Consider the following 25,958-nt stretch of genomic DNA (forward strand, 5'->3'; position numbering starts at 1 on the left):
TGTGTATGTGTGTGTGTGTTTGTGTGGGAGAGTATACCCCCCAAGCTAGCCCCTAGCTTCCTTGGTGGACCCCCCCTTGTAGATCATGCTCGAAGGTGATTGGACCCCTACATGCCTAGCCAATAACATGCAGAGTGAATATCGAGCAACCATGCTAGCCTTGGGACAAGTGTCCCCCTTTCCCCTTTGAGAGAGAGGACTTGATAAATGCATAAACCATTAATTAAATTAGCTAAATTATCATTGGACCCCTTGAGAGTCCAACCAATAGGCTTTAGGCAGACCATGAGTGCAACATGGAGAGGAACTTGACAAGTGTCCTTGTTGCTTCTTTATACCAAGCTTGCCTTGTGTGAGGGTGTGTGTGTTCTCTCTCATGCTCCTACAATGAGGGCTTGCCCCCCCTTGAGTAGGGATCTTGTTTGAATTTTGGAACTCTTCAAGCCCCTAGTCATGAAGCACCTTAGCACCTTAGTCACTAAGCACCTTAAGCACCTTAGTCAGTAAGCACGACAAGCACCTTAGTCAGCAAAAGCACCACAAGCACCTCAAGCTTGGGTCGGGTTCCCACCTCAAGCACATCCCTATCTTGTCTTAGGTCAAAGGATTTTTAACACTAACCTTTGGAGGTCTTTAATGAAGCTAACCCTAAGGTCTTTAAGATTCCATTAGCTAGCCTTGCTCTTTGACAAACCATCTCTCATTTGGACCCCTAACCTTGGCCCCGTCTTGAGATAGATCCATAAGCACATGTCTATATTCTAACCCTTGTTCTTGTTTATTCTCCCGCATTAAATGATCAGTTTAATATGAGAAAATCATTTGGGTTGGTTAGATATTAGATTTTATGACAAGGTGTGATCCCAACGATTGATGCCAATTGCACCCAAGGTGATTCTAAAAAAAGCTAAATAATCAAACTCATCAAAAGGTATTGATTTTTACTACTAATGGGTAATTCAAATCCTTTCATGGTTTTGATCGATGAAGGGAGATGAAGCAATCTCTATTGCCTATGCATGCTTAGAGTTTTATGGGCTCACTCTTGGTGAAGTGAAATTCCTTTTGTCAACAGGGGAGCAAGCAGATGGGTGGCCAATGAATCCTTAAATGGCCCCTCTTCTTTTAGTGGGTAGACTCTCATGCTGCTGGAGGTGCAAAGTCTCTAAGTTGTTTATTGTTGTAAGGTGAATAACTTCTGTACAATGGCCAAAGGTGGGATCTATTCACCCTTGAGCTACATCGCATTCATTTGGTTTCTTTGTAGTTGTCTCCACTTTATAATAGCTACTGCTATAGCCTATCCCAATTCGAAAGGCAAATCGAGCTTTCAAATTTGTACCAAAAGACATGAATTTATACGTTGCTCTGCCTCAATGCTACCAAAGAATGGACACTTAGGAGGCACCATTAATGCATAAGGAGCAATTGCACCTCCGACTTGCTTTGGATATCTTAAAGATTTTCAGATCTCCACATTGGAAGAAAGAGGGATCTCACCATGTATATTGGGAATCTTGCTTGCAATCCTTTGACATCATATACCTCTATAGCATGGGGTCGTTTCGGTCTAATGTCTAAATTGAAACAAATCAATTTTCACAAGAGTGGTGATTTTAACCTACACAATTGATCGCACTTGTCAGCATGTAATATTGAAATTATACATCTCTACTTGTGTCACTTCTAAACTTCCATTGGTTTAGATTGAAAAGTGGTTCCACATCCGATGACTCATTGTAATATACTACCAAAATATTCCATTGTACTATCTGAAAGCTTGTTGTGTTTTTTTTGCATGCTGTTTCATACAGGTACATAACACAATATTAAAAATGCATGGCTCGTCAAGAAAGATGTAAGGTTATAGTTTATTTAGATATAGATATTGGGAGATGGGCCAACATGCATACTTGAACAAAAGTGATTGTTCAATACATGGTTACAATGGACAATATCGATATTGAATGTAATAAGCTCTTCTCTATTAAGAATATAACCTAGCACCAAACCCTTCAAGAAACAATTGAGTAGACTTTGTATGGTGATGAAATCTGTGATCCTCAAGCCAAAGTATCCGTAGATGACCAAAATGTTTGGGACGATCTAGAGCCTATAGATATTGTCTTTTTGCACCAAGGAAGTTCTATAGCATTGGATCGAGGCATTAGAAGCACTAATATGGCTGGCAGCTCTGTTGCCTCTCTCTCTCTCTCTCTCTCTCTCTCTCTCTCTCTCTCTTACTTCGTGTAATTCTCTTCTCTCTCTGAGCGCACTGGGCTGCAGAGCACACCGCTGGAGCTTGCCGAATGAAGGAAATCGCACTACATGTCAGGGGGAGGGAGCCAAAATCCCTCCTCCCATTATAGATACTAGTGTGACCGGCGGCCTTCGATCGCTTCTCTCTCTCTCTCTCTCTCTCTCTCTCTCTCTCTCTCTCTCGGGCGCTCGGACCCCTGTCTCACCGGAGCTACAGGTGGCGCACACGTGCCGCATTAAGGAGCAGCCGTCACGTGTCTGGGGGAGGGGATCCCTCCCCCTATTATAATAGTATAGATTATAGATTATAGATAGTATAGATTGAAAATGGTCATCTACCCAAAGGTCTTAACCAATCTAACACATGTTCACGTGGTTAATGTAATAAAGATACAACGTTCACTCTTGCTCACAGTTTTGAAAATCGCCTCGTGGAACCGATCTAGCAGGTAATTTGAAATTCCCTCGCAGAGCTTACAACGTCGGGACGCATGGACAACTCCGCTTTGCAGAAGGTAAATTGTCTCTCTCGTAGATCTGCGTATCCTTCTGCGAAATGAGAGTAATAGCTGATGTGAGAGAGAGAGAGAGAGAGAGAGAGAGAGAGAGAGAGAGAGAGAGGGAGAGGGAGGTTGTTTTGATTTTCATCTGAACGCTTCCCTGTGAAACTTAGGTCTATTTTGACCCTTGTGCATAAAGTTGCAAACTGGCTTGTGAACCTTGGGTGCCTTCTGAAAGACCTCCAAAACACGCACTTTTCGCTTGCATCTCAACACTAGATTTATGTGGGTGTTCATATGTATCACATGTCTTTGCTCTAGGTCTTTACACAAATGCATGCATTGTACGTGCATGCTTCTGTATTATTTTATGCTTGGAGCACATATTGGAATCTACAACCACTGCTTGCTTAGTATCGGCTCTACTTTTATGATTGTTCTTGGATGGCTACATTGTGCTCGTAGCTTTCTTCAAACACAAGTTGGGACCTATTTATAGTTCCAATCACTTTGTATGCCATGTGGACATGCTATGCCTCATTCAGAGCCAAGGTAAGTATAGGAAAGCCTAGGAGACAATGTCTAGTAACCTTGTGAGTTTGCTCATAGGACTTGCATGCCTTGAATAGTCCATTGGATTAGATTTGCACCCACGGTAACTCTCTTTGGGGGCAATTGATTGTACAGAAAGCAATGGGGTGTCGTTGCACATTTGGGGCATCAAGTGGCATCATCACATAGTGTGAGTACCCATGCTTTGAGTTTTGTGCCAATGCGATAAGTATAGGATGGTAGGTGCACGGTTTGTACGCGAGAAATTAGGCCCATGTTTGCTTGCTACAAATAAAAGTGAGAGGCACTAGAAGACCCTCAATGCTAGAGTTAGGTTGGAGTGGCTTGAGTATGGGAGGGATCTTTGCATGAAGTTAGTGTCACAGATGTATCTTGGTGGGTTTGGTTTTGAGAGGTATTATTGAGGATGATTAATCTATATTTTTGAGGGGGACTATGCCACAAATGGATGAGGTGGAAAACCATGACATGAAAGCGATACAGATGCTACTAAGTGGCATTGAACGGATAGTGATGCTGCAAGCTGACGTATGGAACAACGCTCATGTAGATGGTTTTTTTCGCAATTTTCCCTATGTGGGAGCTTTTTGGGTATCATGCTAATGATAAAACTCAATTGCTTTTAACAACTCACGACCTAGCCATATGATAGCTGCATGCAACGCAGGATAGGGAATGAGCATGAGTAAATGGAGGTGCAAGAGAGGCAGGAGGCTCTGAGCATAGTTGCGAGGAGTTTCGGAAACAGAGAAATAGAAACGGTTGGAAAACGGGAGAAACGGAGTTTCGGTCCCAGGAAGAAACGACGAAAAGCGAAATAAAAGTTTGAAGTAATGTTATAAATAAATTATATAAAACATCAACATTCATTATTAACCATTTTACACAATTGACCATCCCAAGCCCTAAGAAAACTAAATATCATCTAATTTGCCCCAATCGGCTCTATCCACAACAACGAATTGTTTCAAGTCACATCAAAACTCAAAGTGTATTACAAATGCACCATCCACGTGTGCCTGGGTGATTCGAACAAAAAGAGTACAAGTAATTGTCAACATCCATGAGAGAGGAGAGGGGAGGGGGGGGGGGGGGACTTGAGCAGCGAGAGCAAGCCCTATGAAACGGGGATGGGCACCACGTGCCAACAGAAAAGAACAGATTGAACAACTTTAAGCACTTCAAATAGCACTAAACTGAAAGAGATGCACGACGCACGCGGAGTTCCACCCCAAGAGAGCACTAGCCCCAAACCTTGGCGCCCCTTTTGGTATTTCTTTATATTGCTCGAACTCCGTACAATGCCGGTACTCGCGCTCTGCACCTTCACCCAAAAGAGTGCCAGAGAATGAGCCCATGGCACATATTTAAAGGCCCTTGGCCTATGAAAAGTAGTTACATGAAAAGCTTCAAACTCAAAAGCAACTGGTCCAAAAGTTGCCAAAGCGTTTTGCGGAAATCAGTACAGTTGCCATGTCATCAATGCAAAATGCGAAAATCTGTGGAAGTGCCATGCCAGCATATCAATGTAATTTTTGGGCGTTCGTACAGTTGCCAGGTCATCATCTTTTACGCAATTCTTGTGTGTGTGTGTGTGAGTGGATCTTGCTTTATCTTTAGGTCACTTGGGCCTGCCACAAGGAACAGACACCACGTGCCAAGAACAGACTGAATAGACCTTTAGCACTTCAATAACAAGTGAATTGAAAGAGAGGGAGAGAGAGAGCACACGCGACACGGAGTGGCGGAATTCCACCCTGGAGAGTACTGGCCTCAAACCGTGGCGCCCCTTTCGGTATTTCTTTATATTGCTTGAACAAGGTACACTGTGGCTCTTGCTTTGCATCTGCCCGCAGTAGAATGCCAGATTGAGAGCCCACAATTCATATTTAAAGGCCCTTGGCCATTCAAAAGCAGTTACATGAAAAGCTTCAAGTGCTAAAAGCCTCTGCTGTCCAAAAGCTACCAGCCCGCAAAATGCAGAAATCCGTACAGGTTGCCACGTGGCAGCTGTCAGCGCAGTTCACGGAAATGTGCCACATTAGCGCAAGTTGCGGAAATTCGTACTGCTCTGCCACGTCATTGACTGATCGCGCGTTCAATTTTTTGTGTGTGGGTGTGGCCTACTTTACTCTAGGCCCCATCGGATGGGAACCATAAGTTGGTTGAAACTTCTTCTGTTGTTGCTTCTACGGTTTAGGCCCCTCGACTGGGATCTGTAGGTTGGCACCGTTCTTCAATGGCTTGACATGTCAGTAGTTTGTGACAGGGCCCCATCGGACGGGGTCCCATAAATTGGTGGGAACTTTTGATTCTTCTTTTTCTGCTGTTGTTGCTTCTTAGGGTTTAGGCCCCTCGAAGAGTATGTGCAGGTTGGCTCCGTTCTTCAGTGGCTTGAAACATCAGCAGTTTGTGACACCCTATGCAAATGAATCACGCAATAATTTGCCCCAATTGTGTTTTTGTCAAAATTTTTCATGCGCAAGCCCAATCTAGGGTCACATGTACTACTTTGGCCCTCAAAATGCAATTAAAGGTTGAAAAGTTATAAAAAATCCCTAAGGAAAAAGAAATGCCTTTCTGAGAAACAAGAGGAAACAAAGGAATGTTTTGAGGGGGCATAAACAAAGTTTCATGCATCTATGGCTTTGAGGGAGTCGTAAGGACTGGCAGGAGGTGAGTTGTGTACTACTTCTAGAGGTTACAAAAGGCCCCGAAACTAGGTGCCCCCAAAAGCTTTGTAAATGGCTAAAAATAAGGCTCCGAAGCTAGCTGCAAAAGCATTTGCGAGCACATTTTATTCCCTCAATTTAGGGTCGTCGGATGTTTGGATGGGGGTCGAGCATGTTGGCGAGCCCCCTATTTGGGGGGGAGGGGGGGAACAAGAAGGCATTACGTGCCAACTGAAAAGAACAAATGGAACCAACTTTAAGCACTTCAATAACAACTGAACTACAAGACATGCACGACGCACGAGACATAGTGGTAGAGCTCCACCCCAAGATAGCACTGGCCTCAAACGATGGCGCCCCTTTCGGTATTTCTTTATATTGCTTCAACTTAGTTGACAGGAGGTGGCTCTGCTCTACTCTTGCTCCCTCAAAGATGCCAAAGAGAGAGCCCACCCTTTGTATTTAAAGGCCCAAGGCCTTCCCATTGTCCCAAAAGCAGTACATGAAAAGCATCAACTCAAAAGCATCTGGACTAAAGCAGCCAGTGCGTTTTGAGGGATTTTCCGTACAGTCTACCAGGTCAGCAACCAATAGTGCAAATGCGGGTGTCCGTACAATGCCGCGTGGCAGTCACTGAGCAAAACGTGGAACGTGACTGCTTTATTTATTTTAGGTCCCATTGGATGGGGTCCCATAAGTTGGAAAGACTTTAAATGTTCGGCCCTTTCAACGAGGGACTGTAAGTTGGTTGCCACTTCTGGTTCTTCTACTGCTTCTAGGGTTTAGGCCCTCGGTCGAGATCTGCAAGTTGGCTAGGTGTAATAGACTTGAACACCCCAAGTCAAGAATCTGATGCAACACATGTGAGAGACTAAAAGTAACTTAATCACAACTGAGAGAGACGACACGGCCCTACGTAGTTCCGTGCCCAGAGATATTGGCCCCAAAGTCTGGCGCCCCTTTTGGTATTTCTTTTCATATTAATCTTGGCAAAGTACAATGTTCAAGGGTCCTCTCTCAGCTCAATGCTCTCAAGCCAATCTGAGGGAGAGAGGCCTTGGCAATTTCTTATAAAGGCTAAAAGCAATACATGAAAACCTTCAAGTTCCAAAAGCATTGGCCCCCAAAAGCACCAGCGTTGCAAAATATGGAAATTTCGTACAACTGTGCCACATCAGCAGTTAGCGGGATTCACAGGTTTCCGTACAGCCTGCCACGTGAGTAGCTCCTACGCAGTTTGGGGTTCGTGCTTTATTTTAAGTTCTTTGTGTCCATTGGGCTCCATCGGACAGGATCCGATAAGTTGTTCCAACTTATGACATTTTATTAGTGTTTGTCCAGGTGGTCACGCCACGTCATCACTTTGTGACATACCCCCCTCTTGAAAGAATTGTAATCGCCCTCGATTATGCTTGCAAAATCAAACATAAGCTAGAAACTAGTTCAATAGACACCGACTCTAAGCACTGACGTACTAGACAACACCTATCCAACACGTGCACAAACACGACAGTCACTGAACATTCAAATCACATTCATATCACAAGATATTGGATCATGATCAATCGGCAACGTATTTAGCAATCACACCTAGATCTATCCCAGATCTCTACAGATGTTTCGATTGACTAAATCTTGTTACTATATGTCTATCTCATCTCTCCGAAAAATCAAGACCGAAATGCTGTAGTCATTTTGTCTTTCAAACATGTATTCAAACACAACTCACATGAGAGAGCACACATTTATCAAATTCATTCAGGAATTTCGAGTTCGAAGTACTTCTTTCATAAAGTCATTCAACAGAGTACTATCAGCCTTTCAGTATCCCTGAAATCCAAAGGAAGTCAGTGACTTTATTCCATCTAGGTAATCTGTGACAAGGAGCGGAGTAACTTCCCTCTTGTGCAGTCCCACTTGCACCAGATTCAACCTGCTGATCTCCAGGAACTCTTGGAATAGTCGAAGCTAGACCAAAAGCATCAAGATAAAGTTCCAAATTTGAGGAGTATCTGCTAGGTCCTCCTCCTCCAGAGTCCATCCACTTCGCATTTAATGCCGGATAGTTCTTGACTAAGAATCGCCGTTCACTTTACCTTTCACTTTCCTTTCCATGTGAGCCAGTATCTGTTTTGGAACAAGAATCTCCTCGTTCTCTTCCATTTTAGGTTGCTCCTTAGGCTCCCTGTCCACTGGCACCTCACTTGGATCTAGGGAATTCTCTGATCTACTAGCTCATTCCCTTTTCCTTTCTTTCCTTGTGTCCCCGAACCTGTGGGTAGCTAGCCTCCCCTCTTCATTGACACGTTAGTCTCAATCATCGGAACCATGAGATGCACTATCATCTGATCCCCTTTCTTCTCTGGAATCCTCTAATGAACTTGCATGTGGTTCCCTTAGCTCGTCGGAACCTTCGGATGTGCTACCATCTGATTCTCCAGAATCCTGTGATGAGCTGTTATCTGGTCCCCCTGATTCATTCTCTTCATTGGTAGACTCTTACCCTGTTGAGGTGGATACTATCTTGTACGTAGGATAAGTCAATGAGTTGGCATGCATTCCAAATCGTTGCTTAGCATGTCCCATAAGTCTTTGAATAGAGTCAGACTTCTGGTTTAGACAATACTGCTACAAGATGGGCACCACGTGCCAACAGAAAAGAACAGTCTGAACAGACTTTTAGCACTTCAATATGAGAGAGAGAGACGACATGCGACACGGAGTGGCGGAATTCCACCCCAGAGAGTATTGGCCCCAAAGCTTGGCGCCCCTTTCGGTATTTCTTTTTATATTAATCTGTGTGCAAAGTACAACTCCCGTAGGGTCCTCCGCTCTCAGACTCTGCGTCCAGATGCCCCTAAAACTGAGGCCCTTAGGGCTCTTTTATTCTTACAAGGGATGCCAAAAGCAAAGCCCCAAAATCTGTTAAACTCAAAAGCAGAAGTTCCAAAAGCTTCTGGCTCCAAAAACTGCCAAAAAAGCAAATAGTGCAAATTACGCAAATCCGTACTGTTGCCACGTCACCCTGTCAGCACATTATGCGGGTGTTGCCGTACAGTCTGCCGCGTCATCATCTGTCAACGTGATTTGCAGACAGTCCGTACTGTCTGTCCACGTCAGCATATCTGCAGGTGGTCATGCCATGTCAGCTCGTGTGTGCACTATGTATTTGTTCGTGGCTCTGCCATGTCACCAGTTTGTGACATACCGCCCTTGATTACGCCTGCAAAAAGCAGGCAGAGACCATTAACTGTCTTAGTAGACACTGATTGTTAGTACGGACGCACTAGACACGACACATTTAGCACATGTACAAAGACGACAGTCACATCACTGCACATGACATCACATGACAATCAATTACAGAAACATTCATTCCAAATCTCAGATGATGACTGCCAGCAACGTATTTAGTAACCACATTTAGATCCATGCCGGACCTTATTGATGTCAAGTTAACTAATCCCATATCGCGATCATGTCTATAGAGATTTTCGACTCAAGCAATGTCGTGTGCAAGTAGTTATTCGCCTCGAGCATTGTTGTGTGTGAGAATCTGTCGCCTCAAGCACTTCGTGTGCGAGAAATCTTCCCCGGGGATCCCAATCCATCACTAATTTCATATTGAACAGAGTGGTCCAATCATTCAGTTCCAGCTGTGTGGCCATCTCATCCTGCAGGAACTCTTGATGCATGCACTACAGTTCCATTTTGAATCGGTCATGATTCAATTATCAAGTTCATTCAGGAGTTGTCACTGCTCCAAAATCATCATCATCTCATTCTTAATCCTGTTATCTGTTCACAAATAGCAGGACCTTCCTTAAAACATCAGTTTCATTCGAAATTCATCATTCTTATCTCGAATCAAAAGGACATCCGATTCATTCGTGAGCTGTCTCGCTCTTGATCTCACCATCTCATGCTTGATTTCACCTGCAAAACAGGCAAGGAGACGGCTCACCTCGTTGCAAAAGAGTGGATGTCCAACTCCATGCTTCCTGAAGCGAGTTCCTCGCTTCTATTTCTGGTTATCTGTCAGAAACAACCAGATTGTCAGTACAACAATATCTCTTTCAGTGTCCTTTCCAGTATCTGGTTCATCTTCTGGTCTACAATTCTGTTTTAGCTCTTCCTGCGAGTAAAGCTTCCGCTTTTCTGCATTCATCTGTCCTTTCAGCTTTCCATCCTGTCCTGAGAGGAGACTCAATGGCCTTACGCCATCTCGAGTGAATCTCATCAATCAAGTAATTCTTCAGGTGTTTCGCAAATCTCGGGTCTCTGGAGTACTTCATCAATCTTTTCATACCCATGTCAACCTGCAGTGGACGCTTGTATTTTGCTTTGGCAAACTTCTCCATTGAAAATTTTTTGCCCAAATCTTCATTCGTTTCTTTGGTTCCCGCGCCGGATTTTACTGTTCTTTGCTTGCCCACTTAAAGGTGTTATCTCTGCGAGATTCTCCACGAGAATCCATGTGTAATCTGGGATTCTTTATGGCGTATGCCCTGTAAGACAGAGTGTTGAAGACGGGAGTGCGCCCGATGTGAAGGGTGGGACTGGGTGATAAGTCCGGGGTCGGGAACCGAAGATACTTCGAATAAAATTCCAAAATAAGTCCGGGGTTGCTAACTGAAGATACTTCGAATAAAATTCCAAAATAAGTTTGGGGTCAGGACTCGAAGATACTTCGAATAAAATTCCAATAGTCTCTGGTTTGCTATGTCTGCTCTTTTGTAGGACCGGTATGCTTTCAGAAAAGCACATGCCTGATGCTCTGATACAACTGTCACAAGATGGGCACCACGTGCCAATAGAAAAGATTAGAGTGAATAGACTTTTAGCACTTCAATAACAACTGAACTGAGAGAGAGAGAGACGACACGTGACACGGAGTGACGGAATTTCACCCAGAGAGTATTGGCCCCAAACCTTGGCGCCCCTTTCGGTATTTCTTTTTATATTAATCTGTGTGCAAAGTACAACTCTCGCAGGGTCCTCCGCTCTCAGACTTTGCATCTAGATGCCCCTGGAGAGTGAGGCCCGTAGGGCTCTTTTATTCTTACAAGGGATGCCAAAAGCAGAGCCCCTAAATCAGTTAAACTCAAAAGCAAAAGTTCCAAAAGCTTCTAGCTCAAAAAACTGCCAAAAAAAGCAAATAGCGCAAATTACGGAAATCTGTATTGCTGCCACGTCACCCTGTCAACGCATCATGTGGGAGTTGCCGTACAGTCTGCTATGTCATCATTTGTCAAGTGATTTGCGGACAGTCCGTACTGTCTATCCACGTCAGCATATTTGCGGGTGGTCATGCCACGTTAGCACGTGTGCGTATTTGTTCGGGTGGCTTTGCCCCGTCACCATTTTGTGACAATACTCTCAAATCTCTTTTGGCAATCCACAACAAAACCGCTCAATCTGGTTTCTCAAAGTAATCTTCCGAAACAAAGATACTGGCAGATAAGTATTCCAAAACCTCTAGCAGTAGTCATTTAATGTATCTTTCTTAGTCATTCTCAAGTGATGCCAAGCCGTCTTTCATGTTCATCTGAAATCCAAGTTGAAATCACTTAAAATACTTCACAATTTTTTCACGCTTTTAGAACACAGTCGACATAGCCCGACGTAGTTTCGTGTCACAAATTGTTGACGTGTCAAAGCCCTGAAGAATGGAGCCAACAGAGGCCGGCCGAGGGGCCTAAACCAGAGTTACGCGGAACGGGAACGGTGACGGGCCTCCCTACGGAACGGGGGAACGGGAATGGGCCCGGAACGGGAACGGCGCGGAACGGCAGGCTAAAAAAACACCCAAATATTATTTTTTTTAGCGTTATGTGTTTGAATACAAGTAGTATTAGAGTCCTTTGACTCTAATACCCACAAAAAACACGATTCGAAGACCATTTAACCTTATTATGACTTGATTGGGATGAGGCGCCCAGAGTACATAGCCAGATGAACAACATAGCCAGATGAACAACAATGAGCAAACACAATGCCCATAGTACATACACAATGCTCTCAAATAATTGCAAGAGTAGTAGTCAGAGATAACACTTTGGAATTAATTATGGCTAACATAGTAACAAGCCTCAAGGGCCGCCAGCGGCCAAGGTGCTACAAAAAAACCAAAGGGGGGCAAAGTTCAAACCAGACTTCAGTGACCACAATACCAAAAGACTGAAGGTGACAAATACCATAAAGATGCTAGTAGCTACAAATGGCAAAGAGGGCAAGGCTCAAGCAGCCATACAAAAAGGTGGATAAATGGCAAAGACTCAAGACTCAAGAGCCACTAGCCTGAGAGGCCTCCCAATCCGTAGTAGCCGGCTGTAAATCATGCACATCCTCCCATTCCTCATCATCGAGGTCTAGGTCCGGCTCGATCTCAGCCACAGATGAAGTACCTGGTGTTGGTGGATGTGCATCTCCACCCGCCTGAGAAGCCTCTTGCTCCATCTCCCACTGTGTAAAAGGATCTGTCTGTTTGTCTGTACTCTTGCAAAGCATTTTCAAATTTGCACTGACGAAGACAAGATCATTAGCCTTCTCCACTCCAAGCCGATTCCTCTTCTTGGAAGCAATGTGGCTAAAGGTACTCCACAATTGCTCCAAGCATGAGGTACTAACTGACTGGCTGAGAATACGGATCGCCAATCTCTGAAGCTCAGGGCCATCATAGCCATAGTCCTCCCACCAAAGCATTGAACCTATTTTCCTGCGATCAATCTGAGCATCTGGACTGCCAAATGACCCTCGCATCTCTCTGTACTGTCTCAGCTGATCTCTGACAATGCGTCGCCCATCTCTGTCTAGAACCATCTTGTTTAAGATCTCTGTAAATTGGTTCATGACTTCCCTATCTGTCTCTTGCCCTGCACCTTGGAACTCTGGATCCACCATGTACGCTGCCCCGTGTAAAGGAGAGGCATATGAATTCCACCTCGAGCTGCAAAGCGCATGGATCTCCTCATATCGCTCTGCGTTCGGCTCAAGCTGTGCAAGCTGCTCAATCATGCGGTCCATTGCCTCATAAATCTTGCCAATGCAAGGATCCATGCCATCCAGAACTCGAAGCAAATGAACCACCGGTTTTACCTGTGCATCTAGACTCTTGAGCTCCTTCCAGAACTCAAGATCCTCTGCCTTATCCTTGCACAAAATCCCTGCAACTGTCTTTGCATAGGGGGAGGTGGTGAACTCATCACTGATGAAGACCTGTCGGACCGCATTTTGACATTCAGACAGCCTGCGTACAAGAAGAAAGTTGAATGCGAAGCGGGTATCTGAATACTTTAGAAGCACTTTGCCGCCCGACCTCTTGAGGTACTCACTCCGAACCAAGTTGTGATTGTTGATGAAAGTAACCATCTTCACTGCATCAGCAATGACTGGAGCAATCCAGTCTAGCTTGCCGATGTCTTTCAGAAGGTTGTTCAAGCAGTGTGCCATGCAAAAGCACACTGTCACATGCGGATAGTGGCCCTCTATGATAGCTGCTGCTGCCCTGTGTGATGCCTCCCCATCTGTGACAAAGGCCACCACGTGTTGCTCACCGATGGTTTCTATGGCCGCTGTCCACTCTGCAGAGAGGACATCGGCGGACTTGCCACTCTCAGTGGCATCATGAGAGTGCACAAAGTACATCTCTCCACTGGAGTATGCGACGAGACCATGGATAGATCTCTTCCTTGTATCGCTCCACCCGTCAGCAATGAGGGAAACGCCATGTTTTGCCCAAAGACGCTGAATGTTGAGGGTTGCTTGCTCCACGATAGCCTTCTCTCGATCGAGCAAGGTGGTTCGGAGAGCCTCTGAAGATGGCGGCACATAGCCGGTGCCATACTCTCCTATCTGTTGCACCATGACTTTCCAATACTCCGACCTAGTTCGATCAAACATAGAAGAGGTTAGTATCAAAAATGTGGAAACGACGATAACGGAAGAAATGAGAGAGAAGATTGATGAATCATAAAACAATGTACATACCTCGCTGCGACAAATGGGATATGGTCGTGATAGAAGAATCGGGCCACGGCCGCATCCACCTCTTCTTTCTTCTTTGGGTCCCAAGAGGTGGTAAGGGTCTTTTGGCGACGAATTGGACCTTTTGAAGATGCACCAACACCTACACCGGGTAGAGAGGAAGAAGGGAAAATGAGGGTCTTTGGATCAATACCTTTGCGTGCCGGCTTGGCTTTATGGTTGAATTGCCGATCCTTTTCCTCGAGCTCCTTCCTCTTCTCGATGGTTACGTTGGCACAAAATTTCACCTCATGTCCCGGCACTCGAAGAAAGTGTGCCCTCACTTTGTCATGCCCCCCTTTCCGCATGTAAGAGCATAGCTTGCATCCCCATGCACGAGAACCTCCCGCCGCCGACAAGGTGCCCTCCGAGGTCACTTCATCCCACCACGACCATTCCTTCGCCTTTTGAGTGTTGCCCGCATGAACGGAGGGGGTTGAACGAGAAGAAGAGGCCATGGATGATGGATTATCCGTGAAAGAGAGAGCTTGATCTTGAACTTTGAGAGAGAGAGAGAGGGATTGAGAGAGAGAGGCTTGCCGCTTGATTCCGTGAGAGCTTGAGCCTTGAGCCTTGAAAGTTGAGGGTTAGAACTTAGAAGTTAGCCCAAGAGAGAGAGAGGTTGAGAGCTTGAGCCTTGAGGCATGCCGCGGCGCCACACTATGGCTTGAGAGTTGAGAGCAAGCTAGGGAGAATGAGCTTGGCTTGAGAGTTGAGAGCAAGGCTCAAGCAAGGGAGAATGGGCCTTGAGGCTTGATGAGTGTGTGAAGAATGGGGGAGGAGGGGGGCATTATATACTTTTTTGACTGCTGAAAATGGCCGTTGGCCGCCTAACAGTCATTTTTTCCAATTTCAAAAACTGCCGTTTATGGCCGTTGGGGCCGTTCCGGCCGTTCCGGTCCGTTCCGTCCCGTTCCGTCCCGTTCCAGCCCGTTCCGGTCGTCTCGTTCCGGTGACAGTCTCCAGCCGGAACGCCGTTCCGTTCCGACGCGTTCCAGAAAATCCCAAAAGGCCGGAACGCCGTTCCGGCGTTCCAAGGCCCGAAATGTCCGTTCCCTGGTAACTATGGCCTAAACCCTAAGAAGAACAAGTAACAGAAGAAATCCTACCAACTTATGGGGACCCCGTCCGATGGGGCCCTAAGTGACATAAAGGATTAGAATAAAGTTGGACACACACACACACACACACACACACACACAACGTGGAATTGATGACGTGGCAGATTTTCGAAAATTACGCTGACTGCTGACGTGGCACATTGTACGGATTTTCGCGTTTTGCACTGACTGCTGACGTGGTAGTTGTACGAAATTCCGTGATTTACGCTGGCAGATTTTTGGCATTGTTTTTGAACCAGAAGCTTTTGAGTTTGAAGGCTTTTCATGTAAATTGCTTTTCATAGGCCAAGGGCCTTTAAATATGTACTAAGGACTCATTCTCTGGCATGCTTCCTGGAGAAGGTGCCGAGTCTGGAGTACCGGCTTGTATTATGTTGATGCAATATAAAGAAATACCGAAAGGGGCGCCAAGGTTTGGGGCCAATACTCTCTGGGGTGGAATTCCGCCACTCTGTGTTGTGTGTCGTCTCTCTCTCTCTCTCACAGTTCAGGTGTTATTGAAGTGCTAAAAGTCTATTCAGTCTGTTCTTTTCTATTGGCACGTGGTGCCCGTCTTGTGACAGTGGTATCAAAGCATGAAAGCATACTTCTCTCATTGAGAACGGAAGGCTCTCCCTTCCATAAGAACAAAAACCTTGAGCACAGTTCGGAGCACTCATCTTGAGCAAAGCGCAAACATCCGCTACCACCTAACATTGGTATCAGAACTTTGGCATTTTGTGCTGGTTGATGACGTGGCAGGCTGTACGGATTTCCGTGATTTACGTTGGCAGTTTTTGGCTTTGCTTTGGACCAGAAGCTTTTGAGTTTTAAAGGCTTTTTATTGTAACTGCTTTTCAGGCCAAGGGTCTTTAAATATGAGGCTAGGGCTCATTCTCTGGCATGCTTCCTAGAGAAGGTACAGAGTTTGGAGTATCGGCTTGTATTGTGTTGATGCAATATAAAGAAATACCGAAAGGGGCGCCAAGGTTTGGGGCCAATACTCTCTAGGGTGGAATTCCGCCACTCCGTGTATCGTCTCTCTCTCTTTCAGTTCACTTGTTATTGAAGTGCTAAAAGTCGGTTCAGTGTGTTCTTTTCTATTGGCACGTGGTGCCCGTCTTGTGACAGTGGTATCAGAGCATCGGTCGTGTGCTTTTCTGAAAGCATACCGGTCCTACAAAAGAGCGGATAGAGCTTTTTTTTGGAATTTTATCTGAGGTATCTTCGCCCTCCGACCCGGACTTATTAGCCACTCCCACCCTTACTTCATCGTGCATCGGGCGCGCTCCTGTCTCATGAACATGATGGCCCAACAACAAGAAGCCAATCGAAATGCGTTGGCACAACACAAAGCAAATCGCCTTGCTTTAGAACGCGAGCGCGGCGAACGAAAAGAAAGAAAAGAACAAAGAAAGGAGGAAGCGGCAGCACGAAGCGCGGCCTCGGAGGCCGAGCGTGCAGCTCAAAGCGCGGCCTTGGAGGCCGAGCGTGCAGCTCAAAGAGTTGCCTTGGAGGCCGAGCGTGAAGCTCAAAGAGTGGCTTGGAGATCGAGCGTGAGGCTCAACGAGAACTACGCACTCAAGAATGCTAGGTCATGTAATGGTCGTGCTATTAGTGATAACTTTTCTATGAAGCATCTATTCCAACCATCGAATCACAAAGAAGTTGACTTTCAGTAAGTATGATGGTAAGATGGATGCTACGGTTATTCATTCTTGGTTGCATCAATTTAATGCTTATTTTGCGACAACTAAGAAGACAAGAAATAGCAAAGTTTTGACGGCAGCTATGTACCTTGCCGGTGGTGCCATTAATTGCTACCACGCATGACAAGAGGCACAGCTAGCCGCACACCTAGAGAGAGTTGACGAACTCACGTCCCTTTCCTTCAATTGGGTTGATTTCCAAGGCAAGCTCAAGGCGCGGTTTATGCCACCTCAGTACCTCGCACGATTGAAGGACGATTGGCGCGCTCTCAAGCAAAATGGTATGCCGGTTATGTCTTTCTAATCGTCTTTTGCAGCTAGGTACCCAATTACGCAAGTCGGATGATGAACGCAAAGAGGCATTCCTTTATGGATTGGACGAGTATATCAAGTACGATGTCGAGGTGCTCGATCCAATCGATCTCAACAAGGCGGTAGCGATTGCTCTCGCACAAGAGATGAAGCACAACAAGGGAAAGCCTAAGAAGAACAAGACTTCCACAAGTCCCTCGCAGACTTCTCAGAACCCTCAGAACGGTAAGAATGGTAACTCTTCTAACCAATCTTCCAACAGTCTCTCTAAAAAGAATTCTTCCAATGAATCTAAGGGTAAGGCTAACACAATTGCTGAACCTAAGCTTACTCCAGATGAAAAGGTAGCACAAGGAATTGTAGGAGGATACATCACGTCGGAAGAGCAAAGCACTTATTTTAAGGAAGGTCGTTGTTTTCATTGTCACATTAAGGGTCACATAAAAAGAACATGTCCTAAGCTTGAATCGAATGAATCTAAAGAATCCACAGAACCCACTTCCTCTGTCCATGCAATTAATGATAACACGAGTGTGCTCCAAGTTTCTCATGACCCTCCCATTGATGATTCTCTCATTAAATGTTATGGTCATATGACGGGGTAGGGTTTTGTCATATTGTTTGACCCAGGTAGTATGCATGATGTGATCAGTCCCTCTCTTGTTGAGAGAGCCCGCCTAGAAGTTAGTCAGAGATCTCCTATCGAGGTCTCTGGCTTTGTTCCCGGTATGGACGCTCTCATCACGGAGGAGTGCCTTGATGTGTTGTTTGCAATTCAAAAAGCTGCCTTCACTAGAAGATTTGTTGTCTCTCTCCTCTCAGGATGTGATATGATTTTGGGCATTCGATGGTTTCGTGATGCTAATCCTCTCATTGATTGGGAGGCTAACACTTTCACTCTCAATGCCAAAAGTGATTCTCCCATTGTTATTCATGGAGAGGACATTGTTCATTCTCCATCTCTCATTGCTAATATGCAGGACAAGATTGAACGGATTCATGAGAAGGAGACTCTCTGAGTCTCTTTTTCTCCAAAGCATGACATACAGGATTTGCATGATTGTGAGCAGCATGATGATTTGATTGACAATGATTAGCATGATGATTTAGATGATAAAGACAGGTATGATGATTTGCATGATCAAGATGTGATTTCTCACAAGCATGATGAGTTGCATGAAGAAGATGTGATTATTCACAAGGATGATGTGTTAGTTGATGCTTTTGCTAGCGAAGCTAACCTCGTTGCAGATTCGATCAATCACGAAGGATCGATCTTGGCTCTCGAGCTTAGGTCCAAAGAACCCTCACAGGAAGTATTATGCGTTCGCATGATTGATACGCACGCATTGTTCGAATGTTTCATTCGTGATCGTTTCCTGTATTTTAGTCAGCGTCTTTATGTGATCCCTTTTCCTAGGCATGACATATTGTACGTCGAGCACGTTTCACTCATGAATGAGCACGTATGTATGCGGATTGTTCATGCAAAGCTGAAAAGTATGCATTCAAGGAAGTCACATTCCATGTCTCTTCCTTGGCATGACACATTCGTAGAATGCGCACATGAAAGTATAAGCACCAAGCATGGGCATTTCCGTTGTGAATTGCCACGGTTGATTGCTCTAGGTCATAAGAGAAAGATTCGATCTCATAGTTTGCGTGTGTTTGATGAACGGTTTATCACTCCGTCTGTATGTTCATCTACATTGCATACACAGTCTTTGAGGAAGACAAGATTTTTTCCACTCACTTTACATGGAATGGATATGTTCATGTTTTTGTGTTGGAAGTGGTTTCAGGAATTTTCAGCCATGGAGATTCTTGAAGATGGTAGACGCATGACTATGGACAAATTTGAAGCATTGAAGGAGCCACAGAAAACTGTGTTGCTTTCGGCGCGGCCCAAAGAAGCAAGCATTGCAGACCTTTATGAAGTTTAAGTACCGCACGACCCACACATTAGGGTGGGCCGGCGAAGAGTCCCTTCCAGGATTCCGGATGTTGTTGGTGATCTCCCTCGACGCCATACAGTTCGGTACTAGTACCTCACTTTGAAAAGGAGGGGATGTCACGTGACACATCCAACCCTATGTGTCCGTGGACAAGCTACAGCATGATTAGGGTTCAATCAGTCCAGTCAGTCTATATTTAGAAGTGTTCTGGCACTTTTGTGAGTCTGTTCGTAGACCGTGTATGCCCAGGCACTTAGTGTAGATGCATATCCTCTGGTTGCACACAGCATGATCATAAGCATTCCCATCAAAATCCATCAGAATCCTTCAGGGGAATTTTCCAGTGTATTTGACCTATTTTTCCTATTTTTGACAATTTTCACTTATTATTTTTAAGTGACTTCCCAACAAAAGTAGGTAGGGCAATTTGGGTAAGAAAATTTATAAGCAAACCAAAGTTGGCACTAAATGGCAGAAGAGGTAGCAGGAGCTCCACGCTCAACAGACACCTTCTCAGCAAGAACCATCAAGGACCCCTAGCCTTGGCGATTTTCCCTCTCACAGCCATTGGCGTTTTTCCATCCAGCATTGCCCTGGTGTTTTGTTGTAGTATCGCCAGCATTGCCTTGGCATTTTCAGCTTTCATTCGCAGCAAGATACAGCAGCATTTTCAGCATCAGATAAGCAGCATTTTTCAGCCCTAAACCACTGTAGACATCAGCGTTTTGACAAGCAATTTCAGCCTCCCAAAAACGCAGCCAAATCTGCGTTTTTCAGCAGTCCCAAACAGCCCCAGATTTTCAGCAGATAGCGTTTTTGGACAGCCGTCAAAAGCTTGCAGATTTCAGCCCTTAGGTCAGTGTCGCCATTCCCGTCGTCGTTACCGACATAGCTTCGAGTTGCATCAGTCCATGCATCATCGTTGTACCCATTTGTGCAATCATAAGTAGATCACTCTCGCCGACGAGAGTGGGGCCTTTGGAGGAGGGTTTTACGTCGTCTCTGGTGTCGTATCTCTCTTCTCTCTATCTCTTAGTCTCATACACTTGCACGCACAGTGTCCACTCACTTTGTTCGTGATCATAGCACTCTCCATTAAGAACGGAAGGCTCTCCCTTCCATAAGAACTAAAAGAACCTTGAGCAAATATGGATCACTCATCTTGAGAAAGAACATCATTCATTCCGCTGCACCTTAGAACGTTGGTCTTGTGGTACCAAGGAATTCCTCCGAGGACATCACGCCCTTTCAAAGGCATGATATAACAGTCCTTGTGCCTAAACACCCATGACATTGCAAACAAAGTTTGCCAATGATCGATGTAATGGCAACATCGCGTCCGATGCTGGTAGAACTACCTCCGCCTGTGGCCTCAGCCTGTTGAGCGTAATTCTAAGTTGAACAGCCGATTTGAGTGAAAAGAAGTTGGCCTTGGCTCCTCCATCAAAGAAAATGAGGGCTTCTTGATCTTTCACTTTGCCCCAAGTGTGGCAAAGTTTTGTACTTTCGTTCATCTAATTCGGGTCGGGGCCCCACGCAATGTGGTACCAATTCTGCTTTCATCCTTTCTTTTCTTCCGCACTCGGCCGTTGCTTTGTAACTCTCAAATTTATCTTCTAGTGGTCCTTTGGTTCATCTTCTTTTCAAAAGTTCTTGTCCATCTTTTTCTGCGAGTACAGGTTTCTGCTTTTCTACACTCGTTTGTCCTTTCGGCTTTCCTCGTGACCTGAGAGGAGAATCTGTCACAAGACGGGTACCACGTGCCAATAGAAAAGAACAGATTGAACAGACTTTTAGCACTTTCATAACAACTGATCTGAGAGAGAGAGAGAGAGAGAGAGAGAGAGAGAGAGAGAGAGAGAGAGAGAGAGAGAGAGAGAGAGAGAGAGAGAGAGAGAGAGAGAGAGAGAGAGAGAGAGAGAGAGAGAGAGACACGACACGCGACACGGAGTAGCGGAATTCTACCCCAGAGAGTATTGGCCCCAAACCTTGGCGTCCCTTTCGGTATTTCTTTATATCGCATCGACACATTACAAGCCGGTAGTCTAGGCACCTTCTCCGGAAAGCATGCCAAAGAATGAGCCCATGCCCTCATATTTAAAGGCCCTAGGCCCGAAAGCAATTTACATGAAAATCCTTCAAACTCAAAAGCATCTGGTCCAAAAGCAATGCCCAAAAGTTGCTAGTGTAAATCACGAAAATTTACAGTTGCCACGTCAACAGTCAACGCAAAACGTGGAAATCCGTACAGTCTGCCACGCCAGCAGTCCAACATGAAATCCGGGTTTTCCGTACAGTATGTCAGCGTGAATTCTGCGAATTTGTACAATTGCCAGGTCATCTCCTTCTACTACTTCTGCTTCTTAGGGTTTAGGCCCCTTGACCGTGATCTGAAGGTTGGCCCTGTTCTTCAGTTACTTGACACGTCAGCAATCCATGACAGAAGCAATTGCCACACGCTATCTCGAGTAAATCTTATCAATCGGGTAATCCTTTAGGTGTTTTGCAAGTCTCGGGTCTATGGAGTACTTGATCAATCTTTTCATAGACGTGTCAACCTGCAGGTGACGTTTGTACTTCGTTCTGGCAAAATTTTCCACCAAGAATCTATCCAAATCTTCATTCTTTTCTTCATGAGAACCCATATGTAATCTGGGATTCTTTATGGCTTTATGCCCTGTAAGACAGAGCAATGAAGACGGGAGCGTGCCCGATGCGCGATGTATGAAGGGTGGGAGTGGCTGCAAAAACTGTGTGTGCTGCAAAAAGGATCGGAATCCTCCGTAGAAGAAGAATCTTTCTGTGCTTTGATACCATTGTAACCCGCTTGGGCACTCCAAGCGAGAAGTCAATAGCAACACACGAAGAGAAACTTCATAATCATTGAACTTTAATATGGGGAGAGAGAGAGAGAGAGAGAGAGAGAGAGAGAGAGAGAGAGAGAGAGAGAGAGAGAGAGAGAGAGAGAGAGAGAGAGTGTCGACACGCCTCGGCGGAGTTCCGTGCCTAGAGGTATTGGCCCCAAAGACTGGCGCCTGTCACAAGACGGGCACCACGTGCCAATAGAAAAGAACAGACTGAACAGACTTTTAGCACTTCATTAATAACTGTACTGAGAGAGAGAGACGACACGTGACACGGAGTGGCGGAATTCCACCCCAAAGAGTATTGGCCCCAAACCTTGGCGCCCCTTTCGGTATTTCTTTATATTGCATCAACACAGTACAAGCCGATACTCCAGACTCTGCACCTTCTCCAGGAAGCATGCCAGAGAATGAGCCCTAACCTCACATTTAAAGGCCCTAGGCCCCAAAAGCAGTTTACAGTAAAAAGCCTTCAAACTCAAAAGCATCTGGTCCAAAAGCAAAGCCAAAAAGTTGCCAGCGTAAATCACGGAAATCCGTACAGTTGGCACGTCATCAGCCAACGCAAAACGCGAAAATCCATACAGTCTGCCACGTCATCATGCTAGTTCAATTTTCGGAAACTTGCTACGTCATCAGTTTTTGCGTGTGCGCAGGTCCTGTTTTATTTTAATCCTTTATGTCACTTGGGGCCCCATCGGACGGGGTCCCCATAAGTTAGTAGGACTTCTTCTGTTACTTGTTCTTCTTAGGGTTTAGGCCCCTCGAAAAGGTATCTATGAGTTGGCTCCATTCTTTAAGCTTTGACACATCAGCAGTTTGTGACAGCGCCCCTTTCGGTATTTCTTCTTATATTAAATCTTTGAGCAAAGTACAAATGCCCGCGGGTGCCCGCTCTCAGACTCTGCGTCCAGATGCTCTGCAGAGTGAGTCCTCCTTGGGTCATTATAAACATTACAAGGGTTGCTAAAAGCAGAGCCCCAAAAGCAAACTATCCCCAAAAACAACTCGTCTAAAATCTGCCAACAAACAGCAGTCAGCATAATCTGCGGAAATCTGTACGCTCTGCCACGTCAGTAAGTCAGCGTAGACTGCGGAAATCCGTATGTTCTGCCACATCAGCAGGCCAGCGTAAATTACGGGATTTCGTACAGCTTCCACGTCAGCCAGTCAGCATACTGACAGCCACGTCATCACGTCCGTGCTGTGTGTGTGTGTGTGTTGCCGGGCACTGCCACGTCAACAGTTTGTGACACCGACATCAAAATTGGGGCCCCATTGGGAGGTGAGATTTTTGTTTGTCATGGACTCTGATGGAATGTCCATTGGAGGCAAACTCTCAACAGATCTTCTCAGCTCAATTAATAGTTCAATTGGTCACACAGAGGCATGCTGCATGGTATGCAAAGTGGTGGGAGAAAGGTTGTCAGCTAAACAGCTATTAGACTACCTCAGGGCTACCTTTCTTGACATGCCCATTCCCAAGATTGTGATTGTCTCCCTATCGGAGAGAGGTTGTTATAGGGTCTAGTCCAAGACATCGGACTAGTTTAGCTCAACTCTTGCATTGAACGCCTTTGACTTTAGTAGAGCTTATTGTTATTTATGCAGAGGGTCCAGGGAGAAGGGGGATTGATATAGCTAGTTTCGACGAGGGTCTAGCTGTTATAGTAAGATTTCCAAGGTTGTAAACAAAGTTTCAGCTGCAGCTTTCAGAGGTTGGTAGTAGTCTGGGAGTGGTGTTTAGTGAGGGTGGAGCTTTGTCGGATGGTGTGTACACTCCCACTCATCGATTGATTCTTTACCCCTCTTTCGTGAAGAATCCTCCTCAGATCATCTCTCTTCATATGATACATGGAGGTAATATGCAGCAGAGAGTTTTCTTATTTGGCTGCCAGGACACTATGTTGTATGTGGTAGAGCAGGACACATGGCCGCTGGATGTACTCATGAAGTGGAGCCTCCAGAGCAGAGGAATGCGACAGATGTCTAGAGATAGATACAAGGTATGTACAGGGTCTAGAATATCCGAGGCAGAGAGAGCTAGGAGAAGGGAAGCAAAGAAAATGAGGAGAAGGCGGCAGAGGCAGCCAGAGGTGCCTCCCGTTTTACATATTTACAGACACAGGTATCCTATTTCACAAGATCCTCCTCTTGAGTCTTGAGGCTTCTTCTTCTTCAACAGCTATACCGCCTGTTCTCCAGAGCCTGATAAGGCTCCTGGGGATATTGTTGTGCCTTCATGCAATTTGAAGTGGGATGAGTTTCCTCTTGCTGTGCGCATGACATAGTATGAAGAGAAGTTTCTACCTCTTGGTCGTGATAAAAATGTATATGCTAGGAGATCGAAGATTGAGCACCAAGAAATAGTCTACTTTATTTTTGGATTTTGGGATCACACCTCTGGTTGGAATTTTCTCTATATTTTCGTGGGAATTGTGCCCTTTGTTCATTTTACTAGAAGATTATTTGAGAGAGATTATGAGAGAGAGAGAGAGAGAGAGAGAGAGAGAGAGAGAGAGAGAGAGAGAGATTGATTGTCATTGCAGGTAATTGAACAACAAGTATTGACAGTAGCACAAGTTGTAGAGGAGAAAATTGATGATGAGATCGCAAAGTTGGATCGGCTCGATGAAGATGACCTAGAAATGCTAAGGGAAAGAAGGTTACAACAGATGAAGAAGATGGCAGCAAAGAAGCAACATTGGGTCTCTCTTGGCCATGGAGAATATCAAGAGCTATTGTCAGAGAAGGATTTCTTTGCTACAGCGAAAAGTAGTGAGAAGGTGGTTTGCCATTTCTATAGAGAGAATTGGCCTTGCAAGGTTTGCAATTCATTTTGGTAATGGATGTTCAGCACCTTGCCCGAAGAAATGCCTAGCTCATCTTTGTGGAAAATACTTTCTGTAGGTTATGGACAAGCACATGGCTCTCCTTGCAACAAAGCATATCGAAACCCGGTTTGTGAAAATCAATGCAGAGAAGAGTCCATTCTTGACAGAGAGACTGAAGATTGTAGTTTTGCCTACTTTGGCGTTGATAAAAAACACCAAGGTGGATGACTATCTGGTAAGGTTGCATCTTCGGTAAATAGTCCACAACAAGGCTCAAATTAGTTATTTGCCCCATGCTAGCTTCAGTTGATACCATGTTGCTTCAGAATGATAAGGCAGTCTTTATATTATGATTTAGAGTGTGTGTATACACACACACACACACACACACACACACACACACGTGTCTTGTGTATGTATAGATCACCATATGTCTGAGAAATATATGCATGCTGGCTCCCTAACATTGTGTGTTCGTGTTGTCGCAGGTGGGCTTTGATGAATTGGGAGGAACTGATGAGTTCACTACAGAGGAGCTGGAAGAGAGGCTGGCAAAGTCCAGCATGTTGACATTGGATGGAGAAATGTCAATGCAAAGGGTAAAGGGCAAGAAGAGTAGCGTTCGGCGAGGTGGAGAAAATGCAGGATCCGACTCAGATGAATAACGTATAGGCGGCAGAGTGAGGAAGCTTTCTGTCGAGATCTGCCTCATTGATGTCTGGGTCATATGTGGGTTTATGGAGGGATTGTTACACAGAGGCACATGTCAAACAAGTATCCCAAAGCACAAGTTTTATTATACTTCTTTGGTGTGCTTGTTTATCTTCCAAAGAATAAGAAGGGGTTGCTTATCCCCTCTCTTGTAACTCATTGCTCAAGCCTGATAATTATGCATTTTTTTCAAAATTATGTGAATGCCATGAGCAAAAGATCTCAGCTTAAGAACGCTTTACAATTGCGGCATTACACTTGTTCATTTGTTTACATTTGAGAGTTTGAATAGACAAAGTGTCTACTTTACTTATTTGGGCTGTGCATTTTTATGAACTTCATTGTTCTTTGCGGTGCTACCTATAATCTTTGGAGCTAAGAGTGCATTCTTGTACCTTACATATACTAGTATGGCCAGCGGCCTCTCTCTCTCTCTCTCTCTCT

The 25,958-nt window shown here is 45.1% G+C and overlaps 1 protein-coding gene across 1 annotated transcript; it reads left to right on the forward strand.

Annotated features, from left to right (window-relative positions):
• Nucleotides 1–2,623: 2,623 nt before the first annotated feature.
• LOC147424912 (thioredoxin domain-containing protein 9 homolog) lies at nucleotides 2,624–25,709 on the forward strand. The gene is made up of 4 exons (XM_086499845.1): nucleotides 2,624–2,774; nucleotides 24,519–24,794; nucleotides 24,880–25,038; nucleotides 25,292–25,709. Exons 1-4 carry the CDS (start codon nucleotides 2,751–2,753, stop codon nucleotides 25,466–25,468), a joined length of 636 nt encoding a protein of 211 aa, XP_086355971.1. The 5' UTR covers nucleotides 2,624–2,750; the 3' UTR covers nucleotides 25,469–25,709.
• The last annotated feature ends 249 nt before the right edge of the window (nucleotides 25,710–25,958 follow it).

This window comes from Adiantum capillus-veneris, chromosome 25 (assembly GCF_014529385.1).
Source record: "Adiantum capillus-veneris isolate H3 chromosome 25, ASM1452938v2, whole genome shotgun sequence".
In the NCBI taxonomy this organism is placed as follows: domain Eukaryota; kingdom Viridiplantae; phylum Streptophyta; class Polypodiopsida; order Polypodiales; family Pteridaceae; genus Adiantum; species Adiantum capillus-veneris.